The sequence below is a fragment of the Schistocerca nitens genome, chromosome 7, assembly GCF_023898315.1.
Source record: "Schistocerca nitens isolate TAMUIC-IGC-003100 chromosome 7, iqSchNite1.1, whole genome shotgun sequence".
NCBI classification, from domain to species: Eukaryota; Metazoa; Arthropoda; class Insecta; order Orthoptera; family Acrididae; genus Schistocerca; species Schistocerca nitens.
Genome location: NC_064620.1, coordinates 520,745,936 through 520,769,606, shown reverse-complemented (window position 1 = coordinate 520,769,606; position 23,671 = coordinate 520,745,936). Strand labels below are relative to the sequence as shown.

Here is a 23,671-nt window from a genome sequence, read left to right as displayed (position 1 = left end):
CTGGATTATCAGCATGTTAGAAACAATGAAATCACTAAGACTACTTTGGAGATATACAACGCTACACGATTATAGTAGACTTGTAAATCATGGAATAAAAATCTGAGTACTCGCTAAATTTACAATGTAAACAGTTAGCATCTCCACCGCTATTAGACAGGAATAGTCTTGGAGATGAACTTTATTCAGAATTAAAGAAAACCTTCCGAACCCGAGGTTGGAGCCCCAATGATACCGAGTGGCTACTGTGTCATCCTCAGCCCTTAGGCATCACTGGATGGGGATACGGAGGGCATGTTGTCTGCACACCACTCTCCCGCATGTTGTCAGTTTTCGTGACCAGTGTCGCTAACTCACAATCAAGCAGCTCCTCAATTGGTCTCGCAAGGGCTAAGTGCACTCCGCTTGCCGACAGCACGCGGCAGACCCAGACTGTTACCCATCCAAGTGCTAGCCAAGCCCAGCAGCGCTTGACTGTGATCTGACGGGAACCGGTTACCGCTGTGGCGAGGCTGTTCGCGTACTTTATTTAAGGTAAACCAAAAATGTAATGCGATGTTATATTTATAATCGTACCCATAGTCAGGGATGACTCTGGAGATTGCCAGCTCAGTATGTAGTGCTCTTTCCGCTGCCCAAGGGGAAGTACTGGGGCAGTTGTTGGGGTGATAATCGTTAACGTCGGTGTTGCCGATTTCCTCGACCAGCCGCTACCTATTGTAATGGCGATAGAGTGTGCATGGCACGGACGGTAAATCCCAAATCATTTGGCTGTCTCAGAGGTGGACGTTATGTATCATAAAGGGACGAATTTATGATGGTTGGTGGTTAGTGGAATAGAGAGCGCATGAAATGCCATTATCCTTCTCTCTTTCTCTCTCTGCCTTTCTCTCTCCCTCTCTCTCCCCTCTGTGTACCTCCAGAAAATTGTGCTTCCCTGATTAAAAGGTGATATGATATGTGTATATGCAAGGTACAGAAGCCTCTGGCAGAGAGTGAGGGCAGCAATGGCGGCAGTAGACTCTGAGCTGGAAAGCTGCCGTGCCACACCTGATAGCAGATATGATGACACTTGTGTTTCTACACCACATTTTTGCTTGCTTTAAATGAAGTGCAGTTCCTCTACCGCTCCTAAATTTATCAATGTGTTGTGAGTGCAAACCTTGAATTTTTATGTCATTATTTACATGGTTACTACATTCAAAAAAGTGTCGTATTCCTCTAAGAGGACGTTATAGAGAGATCATTGTTTTTTAGCTCTCTAATAATGCAGGGGCATGTCCCTTGCAAAATTGATTATATATATATATATATATATATATTTGTTGCAGTGTACTATTTATGTAACGTGGGATATCGCTGTACTCCCTTAAATATCACATTGTGCTAATTTCCCACTCTTGTATTTATGTGTGTGTCATTGGAATACTGAGAGAAACTCAGCAAAATTGTAATGGCCGTTAAGAGCAATGATGGGGTGTATTCATACGCACAAGTGCTTGCAGACGGTGCGTAGCAGGAGTACATTTGTTGTTAAATAATGCTTTGCAGAAACTGGTTATCGATTTGTTTGGTTATCATATTACTGTAATTATTCAGTCCCATGTTTACACGTGTCTGTGGTAAAAGCTCTTCCAAAAGTGGGAGAAGTGGGAGAATATCAAAAAATAGTTCAAATGGCTCTGAGGACTATGGGACTTAACTTCTGAGGTCATCAGTCCCCTAGAACGTAGAACTACTTAAACCTAACTAACTTAAGGACATCACACACATCCATGCCCGAGGCAGGATTCGAACCTGCGACCGGAGAGGTCGCGCGGTTCCAGCCTGTAGCACCTACAACCGCTCGGCTACTCCGGCCGGTGGTAGAACATCAGTCAAAAGTTGTAGATAGGTGTGTTCAGGCTCTAGAGTGCTGACAGAAAACAAGATGATATCATTAATTTATAGTAAATCAGCGGCGCCACAGTCACACGCTGTAATCTGAAAGTCACTTATGACATTGTGTTATTATTTTCTACGATTTTGGAGATTATGCCTTGAAATCATTAATTTATATTAATTCAGCAGTGGCCTATTCTCACGTTGCAAATGATAAAGCGTCTTATGACATTAAGTCAATATTTCCGACCATTATGAAGAATATGAAATGGTGTCACGAAATTATAGAGATTCAGCTGTGTCTCTATCACACACTGTATTGTCAAAGAATCTTTCCTCATATTTCCTACCGCTTTTGCAGAATATGCTATGACGTTATTAAATTACAATAACTCAGCCAAGCAACAGTTACACGCTATAATGCCAGAAAGTCTTATCTCACATTATTATAATATTCACCTCCATTTTTAAGTACGATGACTACAGCGTACTGACTTCAAATGATTAAATTCCCAAACAAGTTGAATAGTAATAAAATGGCGAGGAAGACTTCATTTAAGCTATGCTCTTCGTCTAGAGAGAGAAAGGGTAGGAGGTGGAGGGTGGAATCATCTTAAATAATTATCTTAACCAAAGTTGACACACTCTATGCATGACATCCATTTTCCCGCTATTTTTGTATCACGCAATTGACAGAGAGATGTGGGTGGTGGAGGGAGGGGGGTGGACAAATAACATGCATCACGTTAAAACCTCACCTTGAATATACCACGTGCAATGGCCCAAGAAGCATGGGCGTTGTATTTTGTTACATTCTGACACTGAGTCTACCAGGCATAACCACTCGAGAGTTGTCGGTGAGGGTATCAGGCTACACCGTGACCTTGAGTTTTTTTTTTTTTTATCATCAGTCTACTGACTGGTTTGACGCGGCCTGCCACGAATTCCTTTCCTGTGCTTCATCTCACTGTAGCACTTGCAACCTACGTCCTCAATTATTTGCTTGACGTATTCCAATCTCTGTCTTCCTCTACAGTTTTTGTCCTCTACGGCTCCCTCTAGTACCATGGAAGTCATTCCCTCATGTCTTAGCAGATGTCCTATCATCCTGTCCCTTGTCCTTATCAGTGTTTTCCACATATTTCTTTCCTCTCCGATTCTGCATAGAACCACCTCATTCCTTAACCTTATCAGTCCACCTAATTTTCAACATTCGTCTATAGCACCACATCTCAAATGCTTCGATTCTCTTCTCTTCCGGTATTCCCCCAGTCCATGTTTCACTACCATACAATGCTGTACTCCAGACGTACATCCTCAGAAATTTCTTCCTCAAATTAAGGCCGGTATTTGATATTAGTAGATTCCAATTGGCCAGAAATGCCTTTTTTGCCATAGCGAGTCTGCTTTTGATTTCCTCGTTGCTCCGTCCGTCATTGGTTATTTTACTGCCTAGGTACAGAATTCCTTAACTTCATGGACTTCGTGACCATCAATCCTGATGTTAAGTTTCTCGCTGTTCTCATTTCGACTACTTCTCATTACCTTCGTCTTTCTCCGATTTACTCTCAAACCATACTGTGCACTCATTAGACTGTTCATTCCGTTCAGCAGATCATTTAATTCTTCTTCACTTTCACTCAGGATAGCAATGTCATCAGCGAATCGTATCATTGATATCCTTTCACCTTGTATTTTAATTCCACTCCTGAACCTTTCATTTATTTCCATCATTGCTTCCTCGATGTACAGATTGAAGAGTAGGGGCGAAAGGCTACAGCCTTGTCTTTCACCCTTCTTAATACGAGCACTTCGTTCCTGATCGTCCACTCTTATTATTCCCTCTTGTTTGTTGTACATATTGTATATGACCCGTCTCTCCCTATAGCTTACCCCCACTTTTTTCACAATCTCGAACAGCTTGCACCATTTTATATTGTCGAACGCTTTTTCCAGGTCGACAAATCCTATGAAAGTGTCTTGATTTTTCTATAGCCTTGTTTCCATTATTAGCCGTAACGTCAGAATTGCCTCTCTCGTCCCTTTACTTTTCCTAAAGCCAAACTGATCGTCACCTAGCGCATTCTCAATTTTCTTTTCCATTCTTCTCTATATTATTCTTGTAAGCAGCTTCGATGCATGAGCTGTTCAGCTGATTGTGCGATAATTCTCGCACTTGTCAGCTCTTGCCGTCTTCGGAATTGTGTGGATGATGCTTTTCCGAAAGTCAGATGGTATGTCGCCAGACTCATATATTCTACACACCAACGTGAATAGTCGTTTTGTTGCCACTTCCCCCAATGATTTTAGAAATTCTGATGGAATGTTATCTATCCCTTCTGCCTTATTTGACCGTAAGTCCTCCAAAGCTCTTTTAAATTCCGATTCTAATACTGGATCCCCTATCTCTTCTAAATCGACTCCTGTTTCTTCTTCTATCACATCAGACAAATCTTCACCCTCATAGAGGCTTTCAATGTATTCTTTTTCGATGTCTTCACATTTTTCCCGCAGGCATTTAGTCTTAGCTTCCGTGCACTTACTATTTATTTCATTTCTCAGCGACTTGTATTTCTGTATTCCTGATTTTCCCGGAACATGTTTGTACTTCCTCCTTTCATCAATCAACTGAAGTATTTCTTCTGTTACCCATGGTTTCTTCGCAGCTACCTTCTTTGTACCTATGTTTTCCTACCCAAATTCTGTGATGGCCCTTTTTAGAGATGTCCATTCCTCTTCAACTGTACTGCCTACTGCGCTATTCCTTATTGCTGTATCTATAGCGTTAGAGAACTTCAAACGTATCTCGTCATTCCTTAGTACTTCCGTATCCCACTTCTTTGCGTATTGATTCTTCCTGACTAATGTCTTGAACTTCAGCCTACTCTTCATCACTACTATATTGTGATCTGAGTCTATATCTGCTCCTGGGTACGCCTTACAATCCAGTATCCGATTTCGGAATCTCTGTCTGACCATGATGTAATCTAATTGAAATCTTCCCGTATCTCCCGGCCTTTTCCAAGTATACCTCCTCCTCTTGTGATTCTTGAACAGGGTATTCGCTATTGCTAGCTGAAACTTGTTACAGAACACAATTAGTCTTTCTCCTCTTTCATTCCTTGTCCCAAGTCCATATTCTCCTGTAACCTTTTCTTCTACTCCTTCCCCTACAACTGCATTCCAGTCGCCCATGACTATTAGATTTTCGTCCTCCTTTACATACTGCATTACCCTTCAATATCCTCATACACTTTCTCTATCTGTTCATATTCAGCTTGCGACGTCGGCATGTATACCTGAACTATCGTTGTCGGTGTTGGTCTGCTGTCGATTCTGATTAGAACAACCCGGTCACTGAACTGTTCACAGTAACACACCCTCTGCCCTACCTTCCTATTCATAACGAATCCTACACCTGTTATACCATTTTCTGCTGCTGTTGATATTACCCGATACTCATCTGACCAGAAATCCTTGTCTTCCTTCCACTTCACTTCACTGACCCCTACTATATCTAGATTGAGCCTTTGCATTTCCCTTTTCAGATTTTCTAGTTTCCCTTCCACGTTCAAGCTTCTGACATTCCACGCCCCGACTCGTAGAACGTTATCCTTTCGATGATTATTCAATATTTTTCTCATGGTAACCTCTCCCTTGGCAGTCCCCTACCGGAGATCCGAATGGGGGACTATTTCGGAATCTTTTGCCAATGGAGAGATCATCATGACACTTCTTCAATTACAGTCCACATTTCCTGTGGATACACGTTACGTATCTTTAATGCAGTGGTTTCCATTGCCTTCTGCATCCTCATGTCGTTGATCATTGCGATTCTTCCGCCTTTAGGGGAAATTTCCCACCCCTAGGACAAGAGAGTGCCCTGAACTTCTATCCGCTCCTCCGCCCTCTTTGACAAGGCCGTTGGCAGAATGAGGCTGACTTCTTATGCCGGAAGTCTTCGGCCGCCAATGCTGATTATTTATCAAAATTTAGGCAGTGGCGGGGATCGAGCCCGGGACCGAAGACGATTATGAATCAAAGACGCTACCCCCTTTTTTTTAAGTAGTTACAAGAGTGCTCAGTTATGAGTAGGTGGAGACAAGGCGGGCAGGGGTCGGAACCCGAGGCCCAGCCGCGATGTCTCCCCCATCGCGTCCCTGAATCACTCCCTCAAAGTAGCTTTTATATTTATTTTTATTTTATTATTAAGATTTTTTTTAACCAGGAACAGCGTAAATTAACAAAAGATCGCCGGCCGCTGGTGGCGCTACGGTCGCAGGTTCGAATCCTGCCTCGGGCATGGATGTGTGTGTTGTCCTTAGGTTAGTTAGGTTTAAGTAGTTCTAAGTTCTAGGGGACTTATGATCTCAGCAGTTGAGTCCCATAGTGCTCAGAGCCATTTGAACCATTTTTTGAACAAAAGATCTTTATTGGTACAAACTTAAATACAACAGAAATGCCATCCTTCTGGCGAAAATAACGCAAGACATTATACTCGTGCCAGGCGAGCAATTTTTTTTGTTTTTATGAACAAGGAGTAGGAAAAAAAGAATAATAATCCTGATGTAAGCAAGAGGTGTGAAGCAATATACAGTGGAGTGGGGGAAAAACCACTGCGTTCTGGTATAGTGCATAAAAGAAAGGAGGCGCGTGTCCATGCGCCTACTCCACTGTGGGTTACAATATAGAAAGTAGCGCGGGGAGTCTCAGATGTCAGCAGGGGGGCGGGAGTGCTGTCGGCGTGTGGCACCATCCAACTGAGCGGGGGTGACGTAAAGATCGCATGTAGGTAATTGGCGAAGAAGGCGCGGTAGCGCGGTCGGTGTTCGACTTGACTGTGGGCGGTTTGTAAGTACTGCCAGAAATCAAGGCGTGATTTGTCGCCATCATTATACATGTAGGTGATCGTCCATCCCTTGACCCATACAATCGTATGATTTATGGCGGCAGGGAAATAAGTATTCTCAGGATGGATAAAAGTCCATGGGTCAATCGAGTCCGGCGGAACGCGGAGGTCCCCCCAGGGGATCCACAACTCTTTTGTGGATACGTGCGTAGCGAGCACGGGACCCCGAGCTGATGTGGCCTTCCTTCCTTTCCGGGCTGCATACCTTCCCTTTCCGCATCCTTCCCCATCCCCCATCTTCACCCCCCCCTCACCTCTGGCTCTTTCCTTCCTTTTCTCCCCCTCTGGGGGAATGGTTTGTGCCTACGTCCGGAGACGGACGCTTGTAAATGCACCACATTCTTCGCCTTCCTTACTTGTAAGTCTTCGTCCTTCCTTTGTCCTTCTCTTTTCCTTACCTCTTCTCTCTACCCTTTTCTCCGCTGCGGCGTTTGAGACCTCTTCTTTCCTTTCCCTTTCCCTTTCTCTTTCTTCCTCCCTGTGCGTGTCTGAAGGCCGACCCACGCACTTCCATGCGTAGCCGGTGACGGGGTAACGCGTAATTCCCCGCCCCGGGTAGACAGGTAGGACACGTACGTACCCCCTGGTAACGGCCAGGCCCAGGGAGGGGTGATTACCCGAGCTGATACCTTCCGAAAGTGCCGATTGGTCCCTCCATCCGTTTGTCGGGAGGTGTGACCTGAGGTGTGAACAATCACCTAAGGCGGGAGTGCCCTCAGAGAGGGCCCCCACAAGGGAGGAGCGCGCCATCGGAGACGCCGGTAATCATGGGGGATTCTTCCGCAACGGTTTCCTCCCCTTCCACTATGTCTGCTCACAAACGTAAGTTCACTGAGTCTCAACCACAGTCAGTTCTTCCATCGTTGCCACAGTTCCTTGTTGTTTCTCGGTCTGACGAGGGTCACGACTTCTCCACAGTCAACCCTTTCATTATTCAGAAAGGTGTCGACGCAATTGCAGGTCCTGTAAAGTCTTGTTCCAGATTACGGAATGGCACCCTGTTGTTAGAAACACACAGTGCCCTCCAGGCACAAAAATTGCTGCGTACCTCACTACTACACACTTTCCCTGTCCGGGTGGAACCGCACCGTACCTTAAATTCCTCGCGTGGAGTTGTTTATACACGCTCCCTCGATGGACTGTCTGACGAAGAAATTCAGCACTACCTGTCAGACCAGGGCGTAACGGCTGTTCATAGGGTTATGAAAAGGGTTGACACGAAGATCATTCCAACCCGCACTGTCTTTTTGACATTTGACAAAGTGCAACTCCCATCGAAAATCAAAGCAGGCTATGAGATAATTTCCGTTCGTCCTTACGTCCCAAACCCTACGCGTTGCTATCGGTGCCAGCGATTCAATCACACCAGCCAGTCCTGTTCTAATCCGGCCAAATGTGTTACGTGTGGCAGGGATGCCCATGAGGGTGCTTGTCCACCTCCATCCCCTCGCTGCATCAACTGTATGGCTGACCACGCTGCTTCCTCTAGAGATTGCCCAGTTTTTAAGGACGAAAAGCTCATCCAGGAAATAAGAGTGAAGGAAAAGGTGTCGACCTTTGCTGCTCGGAAATTATTCGCCGGTCGACAGCCCACCGTGCCTCCGACAGGCAAATACAGCACTGTCCTCGCTTCTCCTCGGCCAACAAAGGAGGCGGCCACGCAGACTTGCGACCTCACCTTTAGTGCCACGGTCGTCCGGTCGGCCAGCGCAAAGATCGCCCGTTCAACTTCACCACTTTCGCCTGCCCACTCTTTGGCTCACCCTTCGTCGGGTTCTGCTAAATCTCGAGCCCAAAAGTCAGACACCAAGTCTTCGAAGAAAGAGCATACTCGTGAAGAGTTTTTACGTACGGCAACTTCACCACCATCGGTTCCTCCTTCCTCTAAACCTCATACTACCAAGAAGGCTACAAAGAAACCCAATTACTCTCCTTCTCCGCCAAGGCGTGTCCCATCCACAGCGCCACCTGGCGGAAATCGCCCTCGGCCGTCTTCTGTGTCGCCGAGGCGCACTGCTGGTGGCCGGTCAACCGGCCGATCGCTGGTGGCAGGAGCTGCTCCTGACCAACCTATGGATCAGGATCTTCTGCCTTCGGCTGAATGCCATTCCATGCTGTCGGTCGCAAGCTCTGAGCAGTCGTTGAGTTGACAGCACCCTTGGTCACATTCCTCCATTTTCTGTTCACCCTATGTCCATTATCCACTGGAATATCCGCGGCATTCGAGCCAATCGGGATGAATTGTCGATCCTCTTACGATCCTACTCGCCGGACATCTTCTGTCTTCAGGAAACAAAGCTGCGTCCTAATGACCGCTTTGTTCTCCCTCATTTTCAGTCCGTCCGATATGACCTCCCCTCTGTGGAAGGCACTCCAGCCCATGGAGGACTCATGATTCTTCTCCATGATACTCTCCATTATCATCCAATCCCCTTAGACAGTTCCTTCCAAGCTGTCGCCGTCCGTCTTTCCCTTTCTGGATACACGTTCTCTCTTTGTACTGTATACATTCCATCGTCCACACCAATGGCACGAGCTGATCTCCTTCATCTTCTTGGTCAGCTTCCACCCCCCTATTTGCTGGTTGGGGACTTCAATGCCCACCACCCGCTTTGGGGATCTCCACATCCTTGTCCACGTGGCTCCCTATTGCTAGACGTCTTCCACCAAGCGGATCTAGTTTGCCTCAACACTGGGGTCCCCACGTTTTTGTCTGCCTCCACGACAAATTTATCTCATTTGGACCTTGCGATCGGTACTGTTCCGCTTGCTCGACGCTTCGAATGGTTCGCCCTTGATGATACACACTCGAGTGACCACTTTCCATGTGTCCTTAGGCTGCAGCCTCAACTGCCATATATGCGCCCGCGACGCTGGAAGTTTGCCCAAGCCGATTGGACACTTTTTTCGTCTCTAGCGACATTCGATGACCGTCGCTTTCCCAGCGTCGACGATGAGGTCACACATATTACCGACGTTATTCTTACAGCTGCGGAACGTTCAATACCACGCACCTCCGAATTGCCCCGGCGCCCACCAGTTCCTTGGTGGAACGAGGCATGCCGTGACGCAATCCGTGAGCGGCGACGTGCTCTTCGCATTTTCCGTCACCATCCTACTTTGGCAAACTGTATCCGCTATAAGCAACTCCGTGCGCGATGCCGTCGCGTCATCCGCGATAGCAAGAAGGCAAGCTGGCAATTCTTTATTAGCTCCTTTAACACCTTCACTCCCTCCTCGGAAGTTTGGAGTCGGCTTCGACGGTTCTCAGGCGCGCCTAGTTTCTCCCCGGTCTCTGGGCTCACTGTCGCGCATGATACCTTAGTGGACCCCGTCGCAATTTCTAACTCATTGGGTCAGCACTTTGCTGAGATTTCGAGCTCTTCAAATTACCCGCCAGCGTTTCTCCCGAAGAAACGTGCAGCGGAAGTGCGACCTCTTGCTTTCTCCTCTCAAAATCGCGAAAGCTACAATACTGTTTTCTCCATGCGGGAACTCCAACATGCCCTCTCTTCTTCTCGCTCCTCCGCCCCTGGATCGGATGGTATCCATGTCCAAATGTTGCTGCATTTATCAACCCATAGTCTGCGTTACCTCCTTCGCCTTTATAATCGAATTTGGACCGACAGTACCTTTCCCAGACGATGGCGGGAAGCTATCGTCGTTCCCATTCCGAAACCTGGAAAGGACAAACATCTCCCCTCTAGCTATCGCCCCATTTCTCTCACGAGTAGTGTCTGTAAGATTTTGGAGCGTATGGTGAATTACCGTTTAGCTTGGTGGCTGGAATCACGCAGTCTTTTAACACCTGCCCAATGCGGATTCCGAAAGCATCGCTCTGCAGTTGACCATCTTGTTGCTCTCTCCACTTATATCATGAACAATTTTCTCCGGAAACGCCAAACGGTAGCAATATTTTTTGATCTGGAGAGAGCATACGATACCTGTTGGAGGACAGGCATCCTCCGCACACTGTTCTCTTGGGGCTTTCGAGGCCGGCTGCCCCTTTTTCTTCGCGAATTTATGGCAGAGCGAACATTTAGGGTGCGGGTGAACACTACTCTCTCCCGTACTTTCTCCCAAGAAAACGGGGTACCCCAGGGCTCCGTGCTGAGTGTTGTACTGTTTGCCATCGCTATAAATCCAATTATGGATTGTCTCCTTCCTGACGTCTCGGGCTCCCTCTTTGTGGACGATTTTGCGATCTACTACAGCTCTCAACGGACCAGCCTTCTTGAACGACGTCTTCAAGGATGTCTCGATCGCCTCCACTCTTGGAGCCTCGAAACCGGCTTCCGTTTTTCTCCCAGTAAGACCGTTTGTATTAATTTTTGGCGACGTAAGGAGTTTCTTCCGCCCTCCTTACATCTAGGTCCTGTCAACCTTCCGTTTTCAGACGTCACTAAATTCTTGGGTCTTATGTTTGACAGAAAACTGTGCTGGTCCTCCCACGTTTCCTATCTTTCGGCTCGCTGTCTGCGAACGCTCAACACCCTCCGTGTCCTGAATGGTACCTCCTGCGGAGCGGACCGAGTGGTCCTTCTCCGCCTCTATCGCGCCTTAGTGCGCTCGAAATTGGACTATGGAAGCATAGTCTACTCCTCTGCTCGGCCGTCTATTCTTCGGCGTCTCGACTCTATCCACCACCGTGGATTACGTTTAGCGTCTGGAGCTTTTTACACTAGCCCTGTAGAAAGCCTTTATGCTGAGACTGCTGAACCTCCGCTGTCCAATCGGCGAGCGGTCCTTCTGAGCCGTTATGCTAGCCATCTGTCCTCCATGCCTGCTAATCCAGCCCATGACCCTTTTTTCGACGCCTCCTTTGATGTAGGGTATGCAGGCCGCTCCTCCTCCCTACTACCCCCGGGAGTCCGCTTCCGTCAACTGCTCCATTCTCTTTCCTTCCGCTTTCCTAAAACCTTCTTGACAACTTGGGGTACAGCACCGCCTTGGCTCCGTCCCCGGATCTGCCTGCTCCGTCATCTTTGTCAATTTCCCAAGGATGGTACACCTTCACTTGTTTATCGTCGGGCATTTGCTGCTCTATGTGCACAAATGACGGACGCCACCTTTATTTACACCGACGGCTCGAAAACATCGTTGGGTGTAGGGAGTGCCGATATTGTTGGCGACGCCCCAAATCACTTTCGGCTTCCCGACCAGTGTTCGGTTTATACTGCGGAGCTTTTCGCTGTTCTCCAGGCTGTCCACTACATCCGCCGCCATCAGCGGATACAGTACGTAATCTGCTCAGATTCTCTCAGCTCTCTCCTCAGTCTCCAAGCTCTTTACCCTGTGCACCCTCTGGTCCACCGGATTCAGGACTGTCTGCGCTTACTCCACCTGGGGGGCGTCTCGGTGGCGTTCCTCTGGCTCCCGGGACACGCTGGTATCTGTGGGAATGAGGCGGCTGATATAGCAGCCAAGGCTGCAGTTTCTCTTCCTCGGCCAGCTATTCAGTCGCTTCCCTTCACCGATCTACGGAGCGGTTTATGTCGCAAAGTTGCTCATTTATGGCATGCGCATTGGTCAACACTTCCCCGCAATAAATTGCGGGAAGTGAAAGCCCTTCCTTGCGCTTGGACCTCTTCCTCCCGAACGCGTCGTCGGGAGGAGGTAATTTTAGCTAGACTCCGGATAGGGCACTGTCTTTTTAGCCATCGACATCTTTTAAGCGGCGCTCCTCCCCCACTCTGTCCCCACTGCTCTCAGCTGTGGACGGTAAGACACCTTTTAATTGAATGCCCCTATTTTAATCAGTTACGCTCCCGTCTACAGCTATCGCCTAATCTATCGTCGATTTTAGCGGATGACACGCGCTCAGCCGACCGCGTTCTCCAGTTTATTAGTGACAGTGAAGTGACGTCATTCATTTGAAGTTTTATCGGGGACCATCAACCCCTCTCTGTAGTGGACTTTTAAGCCTTGTTTCTGCTTTTAGTGTCCAATTTTTTGAGTTTCGTTCCCATTTTTGCTGTTTTCCATTTTCAGTTTTTATTCTTTCCTCAGTCGCGGACCGGGCGCTAATGACCATAGCAGTTTTGCGCCCTAAAACCAAAATCAAAAAAAAAAAAAAAAAGGAACGCGGAGGTAACAGGCAACGAACTGTCGGGCCAGTTTCCAGACGTCACTGGTGGCAGCACAAGTCAGTTGATGGACATCGTCATCCACGAGGTGGCAAATGGAACAAAGTGGAGAGTACATTAGTCCGATGGCGTGAAGGCGATGATTTGTGGCGAATTTTTCATTTGCGACTTGGTACCATGCTGTCCGGACGTGGGAGGGAAGAAAAGGCTGGTGGATATGAAGCCAAACCGTGGGCCACCGCTCGGACGGATATCTCACTTCGATATTGTTGCTGGATATGGAACGAAGCAGTGGGGTGTAAAAATCTTTAGGTTGAGGAGAACGCGTGGTCGGTAAGTGTGTGTGAGCGTAACTGAAGTCGACGATGAAATCAGAAATGTGCGCCAGATGGTGCTTGATGTGTCCGACTGGTACTGGTGGTGTTATGGTTGCGGGTACAAGAATTTCCAGCAAGCTGCGCGTAAGGGAGGTGCCCCCGTACCACTGCTTGTGCATGGTGGACATGTACAAGGACGCCGCTCGGAGTCGCACATTGACAAGGCCGAGGCCTCCCGCTCGCGTGGGAAGGGTGAGCGTGTCGTAGCGGACCTTAAAGAGCGTACCGGCCGTAAGGAAGTATCCGAGGGCAGCCTGGAGGCTGCGTCCAATTGTTGATGGCAGCGGAAGGACCTGTGCGATGTGGACCATTCTGGACGCCACGTGTTGAGGTATTGGACACGTTGTAAAGAATCGAGTCGTCGGAGAAGATTTTGTCTCACCGTCGTGCGGATAGTTTGCAGTGCACGCCGAAAATTGATGGCAGCGGAGCGGCGCACGGTGGAGGTGAAAATAATACCTAGGTATCGTTGCTTTTGTACACACGGGAGAGGTGCTAAGTCGGCGTGTGAGAGGCCGCGTCCAATGGGCATCGCCGCGGGTTTAGCCACATTCATGTTACTGCCCGCTGCAGTGCCGTACGTTGATATCAAATCAAGTACCGTGTGTGTTTCACTCCGTGAGCGGATCAAGAGGAGGAGGTCGTCCGCATACGCACGACATTGAAAACTGTGCCGTCGCAAAGTGAGACCAGAAAGGTGGCTCGTCAGACTCCCGATGAGTGGCTCCAGGCTTATGGCATAGATTAGGGTCGAAAGTGGGCAGCCTTGCCGTACGGAACGCCGGATCGCCACTGGTCCCGCCACACGGCCATTAACCTGAATCAGCGATTCGGCTGTGCCGTACAGGCGCCAGATAACGTCGATAAAGGCTGGTGGAAAACCCATACGGTTCATCACTGAAAACAGAAAAAGATGCCGCACTTTGTCGAATGCGCTGTCAAAATCAATGGCAACCACTGCGGCGCGGAGTTTGCACGCCGCTGCCAGTGCAATTAAATCGCGACATTCTCCTGTGGCCGTTTGTATATTAACTGAGCCTCCCGGAGTTGTCTGTTCCGGGGATAGAATGCTAGGCAGGACCTTGCGGCATCGCGTTGCCAGTAGGCGTGTAAAAATTTTATAGTCTGCGTTAAGCAAGGTCAGGGGACGGTAATGTGCTGTCGTCACGCCTGGTGTCGGTTTGTGGATGGGTATAATAAGTCCCGTGACGAAGGACGGCGGTACGGCGTTCCCCATCGTCAGCAGTTCGTGGAACATCATTGTCCACCGTGACGCCATTAGTGTGAGGAAAGCGCGATAAAATTCTATCGGCAATCCGTCGACACCAGGTGACTTATTCAGAGCGCCTTTTTTGATTGCATCGTGGACTTCGTCACGCGTAATTGGCTCCATCATCTCGTCCGCTTCGTCGTTGGTGAGGGTGCGAGTTACGTGTGGTAACACAGACTCCTCAGCGTGGTTGTCGGTAGTCTCCTCCTGGTACATTGTGCGGTAGTGGTCGACAAAGGCACTGACGATTTCGGCCTGGCAAGTGACGTGCTGGCCGTGACAGGTGTTTATCTCGGTGATGAGTTGTTGTCGTCGATGTTTCCTATCGGAGGCGATATGATGCATGGTGGGATGTTCTTGTTCCGCCGCATCATAGCCCCCTGCAGTCTACGGCGTGTCAACGTTACAATTTGCGCCTTAATCCTGCTGCGTTCTCTCTGGGTGTCGGGGGTGGGCGGTTGGGCGTCCAGGTCGCGGAGAACGGCGTAGAAATAGTCGGTAGTGTGCCGGCGCCACGCAGCTACTTCCTTTCCATACTGAATCAAAGTACGTCGAATGGCAGGTTTGGCACATTCCAGCCACGAGGTCAAGGTCGTGCAGTATGTAGGTAAGCGACGTTCACAGGTGGCCCATGTCTCGATAACACGTTGAAGACATTCGGGATCATGAAGATGGGTGGTGTTTAGCTTCCACGGTGCACGACTACGCCAGACCACTTGCTTGGGGAAGAGAATGTTGCAGATGTAGGCGCAGTGGTCCGAATAGGCCAGGGGCCAAAGTTCTGCACCTTGGACTGCAGGTGTGAGTTCCCGAGAGACGTAAATTCTATCAAGGCGGCTCGCGGAGTGACTCGTCTGGTAAGTATGTCCAGGTGCGTCGCCGTGCTGAACTTCCCAAGTGTCGCGGAGCAACAGATCTCGGACGACAAGACGCAGTTCTTGACAGGTGTTGTAGTGGGGCACTTGATCTTTAGGGTGCAAGACACAATTAAAATCACCCCCAAGCAAGTAATGGTCGCAGCGTCCAAGAAACAAAGGAGCGATTTCTTCTGAATACAAGAGTGCCCTGTCGCGTCTGCGGGTGGAGCCTGACGGAGCGTAAATGTTGACGATACGCGTCCCCATGACGGTGACGGCCATGCCTCTGGCAGATGGAAGGTACATGAGATCGGTCACTGGAATGCCTTCTCTGGCGTAGATGGCTACGCCGCGTCCCAGGTGGTCACCAGGAGAAGGATAAGTGTTATATCCCGCGACGTCTGGAAGTGTGGCCAAGTGTACTTCCTGTAGTAGTGCGATATCGACGTCCGACGCCCATATCATCTCTCGCAGCATTTGAAGTTTCACGGGTGAGCTAATGGTGTTACTGTTGATCGTCGCTATTCGGTAGGTTTGGAGCCGTACCCCGCCGTGGAGGGGTACTCCACCGGCGGAGAACGAAGAGGGGCGAGGCAACGGCGAGTCGTGCCATACGCCACCTGACGGCGTTATCAGCGGCGTAATGATGCTTCCGTCTGGGGTAACTCTGTCCCCAAAGTATGGTCCGGGTCCTCATCGACATCCTCACTCCACACCATTGAAGGCGCTGTCGTTTTGATGGTCGTATGTTCCACGTCGGTCGTAGGGGCGGAGGACGTCTCGGCGGCAGTCGCAGCGGTGGAGGCCATTGGTTCAGGAGCACCTGTGCGAGCCAGTAGAGTAGGCATCGACACAGCCACAGTCGGCGTCATGTTGTCGTCATTCGTATCGTCGTGTAGGTTCTCAGAGGCCTCGTCGCGTCGGACGGCCTCTGCAGCATCAGGGGGAGGTGATCCGTCTCGTTCCGAGACCGTATGGCGCCGCCTCTTGCGCCTCTTATGTGAACGTTGTTTGCGGGTTCGTCCCTCCGTGTCAGAAGACGGAAGAGAGTCGCGTCGCTCTGAGAGGAAGGCCGTCGCGGGAACGTCAATTGACGGGGCGTCCATATGGTCGGGCGGGTGGGGGTCGGAAGTCGTCGCTGTTGGTAGTGGCGCCGGAGTAGCATCAGGCTTTGAGCGCGACGTGTCGGCCCCGGCGGTATCCGTAGCAGCTGGAAGGGTCACCGGTACGTGGGCCGACGGGCGGCGGCCGGTGGGGGGGAGAAGAGAGCGCCGATGCGTAGGTGACCGGTAAAACCGTCGTCGGAGCCGGAGGTGTCACGGTAGCGGCTGGCAATTGGGTGATTCGTCGCTGAAGACACTCAGATCTGAGGCGGCCTTCTTTGCCGCACCCGGAACAGGTCTTGGGTTGGCCGTCGTATATGACAACCGCGCGGCACCCGCTAATTTGCAGGTAAGATGGCACGTGGCGATGGAGATCGATGGTGATCTGCCGTACACCGTTAAGAACGGGGTACGTTTGGAATTGCGCCCAGCGTTCGGCAGTGTGGCCATGTACAATGCCATATGGGCGGAAAGCCGCGATAACGTCTTCCGCCGGGAGCTCGAACGGGAGTTCGAAAACTCGTATGGTGCGCATTCCTAAGCCGGCATGGTCGACGGTGACCGCTCCGACATTGCCGTCGGCGTGGCAAAAGCGTAAGCAATGGTTGGTGTCACGAAGTATTCTTTCACATACCGCGTCATTGACGACTTCGACGTACACCGTACTGCTTAATATGGGCAAATGGATGCCCAAGATATCGGAAGCTGGGATCTTAGCAACGTCGCGTAGGAAGCGTTCTACTTCCAAGGCCTTTGGTCGTGCGTAGTCGCTGCAGAAGGTGAATCGTAATGTTGATTTTCTAAAACGGTTGGCCATGGTTCTAGTGCACGCAAGCGACACGTAAGTGACGGCCGCTGAAATGTAAACAACAGCGAGCGCGCGCGCTCCGCAGGCGGAAACAGCAACACGTCCGCACTGCACGGCGGCGAAAGCCGGACTAACCCTAGACCACGGGTACACATTATTGTAACATTCACCTCCATTTCTAAGTACCTTGAGTATGGCACTCAAAACCTACCCGTGAGAAGAGTGACGCAGTGAAGAACGGGAAAGAAAACTGATGCTGTGGTAAGAGGACCATCTGTCTGGTTTTAGCTAGTGTAAGTGTATCAGACAGAGACTCGATGTCCGTTTCAGAAAGGAAGCAAGACTTAAGGAAAACGAAGATACGTTCATTGGATCTGTTGATCTAGGAAAAGCTTTTGACAATCTAAAACGGTGTAAAATGGTCGAAATTTTCAGAATAAATAGGGAAAGACGGGTAATATACAATACGCCCAAAAATCAACGAGGAACATATTCCCGACTGTAGGGTCGAACAGCGATCAACACAATTTAAAGAAATATATTTTTGAAGTAATTTTTGATTTGCTTACCGGTCTAGGCACGAAGTACCATCATCAGGCTGCTATATGTTCAAAAAATGCCAGTAAATAGTTAGAACAAAATGCAAGAGAATTTTACGAAACCTGTTTCCTCTGTGAGGGCGCGGATGGTACAGACTGGAACCTTAAAACATGTAGTTGGCCCCTTACCGCCGGAAAGCAGACATCACGCTCTCTTCCCAAGTGCGTAAGTCCCATATTAAAAGTCAATGCTGAGCTCTTGAAATCATTTTAAATCAGTGATTTAAAGATTTATTTTGAGATGATACTGGCCCTTGCACAATGATGTTTTAAATGCACTTGACTACCTGTTGTAAGTTGCAGATGCACAAAGTAGCTATGGAAGGAAGTGGTCTTATCACTTACATATGTGCAGGACCACCGGGTGCTGAATATAGTAACTGCATGAAAATGCCGCAATATGATAACGTTCGCTGCACGGCATGTTTGTATGAATTAGTGTCGTGGTCCTTTGTGGCCTCTTAACATCAAAACTCATCGATGTAGCTTTTCGCAGTTGCCAGTTACCGACGCGCAGTGGTTATCACGGCCGTGGCTGGTGGATGAACCACGACCCAGCGTGGAGAAGTGTGATGCAACATTGCTGAGAGCGCCTGCATACACATGGACACAGCGTGGATGAACTGACGTTAACAGAGTGATGGATACTCACACCGTGCCGCTGCTCCCTCTGAATGCTCGGAGCTTTTCAATAAAAGTAATTTAGGGTTTTTAATATACAACACCATACTTTTGACGACATTTAAATGATTAAAAGATTCATGCTCAGATAGATTTTTATTCTGATATAAACTCTATACAAACGGTCTGAGTGTAAACATGGGTTTTAATGTTTTATTGCAGTGGGCACTATTTTATACTTTGTTTCGTTACTTAATTTGTTAATTTCATATGTTATGTTATTTAATGTATTAGTAATCTTTCACGTTGTGACTTTCTGTAAGAAGTAAAAAATTTAGTTCTGTGCATAGGGGGCTCACTTATCATTGCTGCCCCCAACCTGGGTTATTTTGAGCTTGCACTCTGTACCATACTTTACGATCATACAGAGAAAACAAATTTTGTAAATTTTCGCACATTATTTTTCTACGTTTCTAGGTACTGGACTTATTTAATCATAAGATGGGTTGAGGATGGTGCTATGTACCGAAACCGAGTAGGCAAAGTACACAAATTTCAACGAAAGACTAAAACGCATATTTTTTCTAAAGGGAGCACTAAGAACGGAATGCCAAGAACGAAGTGCTCGGATTAGAAACTGTTAAGACACGGACGCAGTCTTTCGCCACTTCTGTTCAGTCTATAAATGGAAGACGCAATAACGGAAATAAAAGAAAAAATCATATCAGCCATAAGATTTGCTGACGACATTGCTTTCATCAGTGAAAGTGATGAATAATGATATGGACTGTTCAATGCAAAGGTCAGTGTAGTGTGTGCAGACTATGGACTGAGTGTAAACCGAAGAGAGACTAAAGTAGGGATGAGTAGCAGAGATGACATTAGCGATTAATTTAACATAAAAGTTGGTGACCACGAAGTACATGAAGAGAATGAATTATGCTAATTCGGAAGCAAAATAACACAAGACGAACGAAACAAGGAGGTCGTAAGAATCAGACTCTCACAAGCAAATAGGGTATTCCTTGCTACTGGTATTGATTATTGACCTTAATCTGAGGAAGAAATTTTTGAGAATGTACGTGTGGAATCATGGAACATGGGAAACCTGATAAGAAGAGAATCTAATCGTCTGAGGTGTCGTGCAGTCGAAGTAATTATGTTACGTGGAATGATAAGGAATGAGAAGGTTTTTCGCATAATCGGCGAAGTCAGTAACATGCGGCAAACACTAACAATAAGAAGGAACAGGACAACAACGCATATGTTAAGATATCAGGGAACAACTTCCGTGGCACTAGATGTGAAGGGTAAAAACTGTAAACGAAGACAGATTGGAAAACTTTGGAGAAGAAATTGGGGACGTAAGGTGCAACTGTCACTCTGACTGGTGGCTAAAAATATCCCCAGAATGCAGCAATTTAGTAGCCTTCAGAGGCTGTCGAAACATCTGTTGTTAAATTGCTTTAGTGTTGTGTAATGTCTTAGTCGAACACCCAAAAGGATTTTGTTGAAAGTAACATCGGTTGCGGAAAATTTGTAGATCTATGAACCTCAGAGTATCCGGATGCACACATACAGTTTACCTTTTAGATGAGCTGATTACCAATTACCAATTAACTTTAATTTTAAGCAATATGCACAGGTGTACGTACCTGAAGGAAAAGGTTCCTGGAGAGAGTGAATACCTTCCCAATCTGCAGCTTAAGAGGGCGTGACACCTGTAGCATGAAGATGCGCAGGGTGCTGCAGAAACGCTTGTCCGCCTCTGACCAGCCACAACTGAAGGCAGACTCCAGAAGCCGCTCGCTCTGAAACACAAAGGCCGCCACCGCGTTCTCTGTACAGTAAGGCGAAACTTGTGTCACAATTAAAAATGGCGTTTTTTCCATATCAGAACTAATAAATGAATTATAAGTATTGCACTGACGGAAAAAAATCGCGACACCGAAAAATCATTAACATAGAGTAATGACATTTCAGGAATACATCTATCTTCCGGATTTCCGGAATATTTCCGGATTTCCGGAAGGCTTTTGACACTGTACCACACAAGCGGCTCACAGTGAAATTGCGTCCTTGTGGAATATCGTCTCAGTTATGTGACTGGATTTGCGATTTCCTGTCAGAGAGGTCACAGTTCGTAATAATTGACGGGACGTCATCGAGTAAAACAGAAGTGACTTCAGACGTTCCTAAGGTAGTGTTATAGGCCCTTTGCTGTTCCTTATCTATATAAACTATTTGGGAGACAATCTATGCAACCGTGTTCGGTTGTTTGCAGATGACGCTGTCGTTTATCGACTAACAAAGTCATCAGAAGATCAAGACAAACTGCAAAACGATTTAGAAAAAATAATAGGGAATTGAGAAGGTGGTTCGATAATCCCACTGCCAGGCACTTAAATGTGATTTGCAGAGTCTCCATGTAGATGTATATGTAGATATAGGTAACATAATTAAGTTATTAACAATGCAGCATCACAGGTTAAGGTAAGTGCGAGATAAGCCATTGCACATGAGACATGATGGTACATTAATAAACAGTGTAACCTCCAGAATATTGAATGAAAACCTGCAAACGTGCATACATTGTGTTGTACGGACGCAGCTTATCAGTTCGTCAAATGGAGTTCCATGCCTGTTTCACTTAGTCGGTCAATACAAGGACAGTTAATGCTGTTTGTGGATGATGCTGGAACTGTCTTCCGACGATGTCCCGTACGTGCTCGATTAGAGACAGATCCGAGGCAACATGTCGGCACTCAGTAGAGCATGTTGGGCTACAGCAGCGGTATGAGGTTGAGCGTTTATTTTGTTGGAAAACACCCTCTGGAATGCTGATAATGACCGTCAGCACAAGAGGACGAATCATGAAACTGACATACAAATTTGCAGTCAGCGTGCGCAGGATAACCACGAGAGTGTTCCTGCTGTCATACGAAATCGCACCCCAGACCGTAACTCCAGGTGTAAGTCCAGAACGTCTAGCATACAGAAAGGTTGGTCGCAGGCCCTCCACTGTGTGTTGTAATTCGATCTTTGTTTGACACAGGATTTGCGCTTACTCAAATTCATGAGCGCTTATGCCTAGACTGTGTGGATACAGCCACGAGTGAGGGGAAGGTTGGACAACCGTGTTGGCACATTACAAGTGTTCGTGCAAATGTGCAAGATGATGAACGAAGCGGGAGGCCCAATATCCAGACTAATGCAATCGCGCAAATGGTAATTATAAAACTGCGATGTAATGGATTTACACTACTGGTCATTAAAATTGCTACACAGAGAAGAAATGCAGATGATAAACGGGTATTCATTGGACATATATATTATACTAGAAATGACATGTGATTACATTTTCACGCAATTTGGGTGCATAGATCCTGAGAAATCAGTACCCAGAACAACCAGCTTTGGGCGTAATAAAGGCCTTGGTACGCCTGGGCATTGAATCAAACAGAGCTTGGATGGCGTGTACAGGTACAGCTGCCCATGCAGCTTCAACACGATACCGCAGTTCATCAAGAGTTGTGTCTGGCGCATTGTGACGAGCCAGTTGCTCGGCCACCATTGACCAGACGTTTTCAGTTGGTGAGAGATCTGGAGAATGTGCTGGCCAGGGCAGCAGTCGAACATTTTCTGTCTCCAGTAAGGCCCGTACAGGAATTGCAACAAGCGGTCGTGCATTATCCTGCTGAAATGTAGGGTTTCGCAGGGATCGAATGACGGGTAGAGCGACGGGTCGTATCACACCTGATATGTAACGTCCACTGTTCAAAGTCCCGTCAATGCGAACAATAGGTGACCGAGACGTGTAACCGATGGCACCCCATACCATCACGCCGGGTGATACGCCAGTATGGCGATGACGAGTACACGCTTCCAATGTGCGATCACCGCGATGTCGCCAAACACCGATGCGACGTCATGATGCTGTAAACAAAACCTGGATTCATCCGAAAAAATGACGTTCTGCCATTCGTGCACCCAGGTTCGTCGTTGAGTACACCATCGCAGGCGCTGCTGTCTGTGATGCAGCGTCAAGGGTAACCGCAGCCATGGTCTCCGAGCTGATAGTCCATACTGCTGCAAACGTCCTCGAACTGTTCTTGCAGATGGTTGTTGTCTTGCAAACGTCCCCATTTGTTGACCCAGGGATCGAGACGTGGCTGCACGATCCGTTACTGCCATGCAGATAAGATGCCTGTCATCTCGACTGCTAGTGATACGAGGCGGCTGGGATCCAGCACGGCGTTCCGTATTACCCTCCTGAACCCACCGCTTCCATATTCTGCTAACAGTCATTGGATCTCGACCAACGCGAGCAGCAATGTCGCGATACGATAAACCGCAATCGCGATAGGCTGCAATCCGACCTTTATCAAAGTCGGAAACGTGATGGTACGCATTTCTTCTCCTTACACGAGGCATCACAACGTTTCACCAGGCAACGCCGGTCAACTGCTGTTTGTGTATGAGAAATCGGTTGGAAACTTTCCTCATGTTAGTACGTTGTAGGTGTCGCCATCCGCGCCAACCTTGTGTGAATGCTCTGAAAAGCTGATTATTTGCATATCAGAGCATCTTCTTCCTGTCGGTTAAATTTCGCGTCTGTAGCACGTCATCTTCGTGGTGTAGCAACTTTAATGGCCAGTAGTGTACTTTTGGGTTCTTCTCGATGAATTCCGTCGTTTGGGACTCATCGCTATTTACCAAAGTGTCACAGGAAAATTCAGATATCCCAAGCGTGTAATGTGGGCGCCGAAAATGTCCATCTATAGACACACAGAATATTGAGCGGTTCTCGCGGGGTAGCCGCGCGGTCTCGGGTGTCTTGTACGGACTGCGCGGCTTCCTCCGTCGGAGGTTCGAGTCATCCCTCGGGCATGGGTCTGTATGTTGTCCTTAGCGTAAGTTAGGTTAAGTAGTGTGTAAGCTTAGGGACCGATGACCTAAGCAGTTTGGTCCCGTAAGAGCTTACCACAAATTAAAAAAAAAAAAAGTTAAGCTGATGAGCACTTTTGGACGACTATCTACGAGATGGATATGCCTGTTTTACCGCGCTATTACAGGCGAGTAGACGTTGATGACCAGTACCAACGCGAAACAGCAATGGCGTCGTGCAACGTTGCCAATACCGGATAAATTACAGACCGA

General features: G+C 48.0%; 1 protein-coding gene across 1 annotated transcript in view; it reads right to left on the bottom strand.

The window, feature by feature from the left end:
• The window catches only part of LOC126195367 (odorant receptor 4-like), a 106,100-nt gene that overhangs the window by 7,082 nt on the left and 75,347 nt on the right, over positions 1–23,671 (bottom strand). Inside the window, exon 7 of the mRNA XM_049933943.1 lies at positions 20,167–20,322. Within this exon, the coding sequence (XP_049789900.1) occupies positions 20,167–20,322 (156 nt within the window). The remainder of the gene's footprint in view (positions 1–20,166; positions 20,323–23,671) is intronic.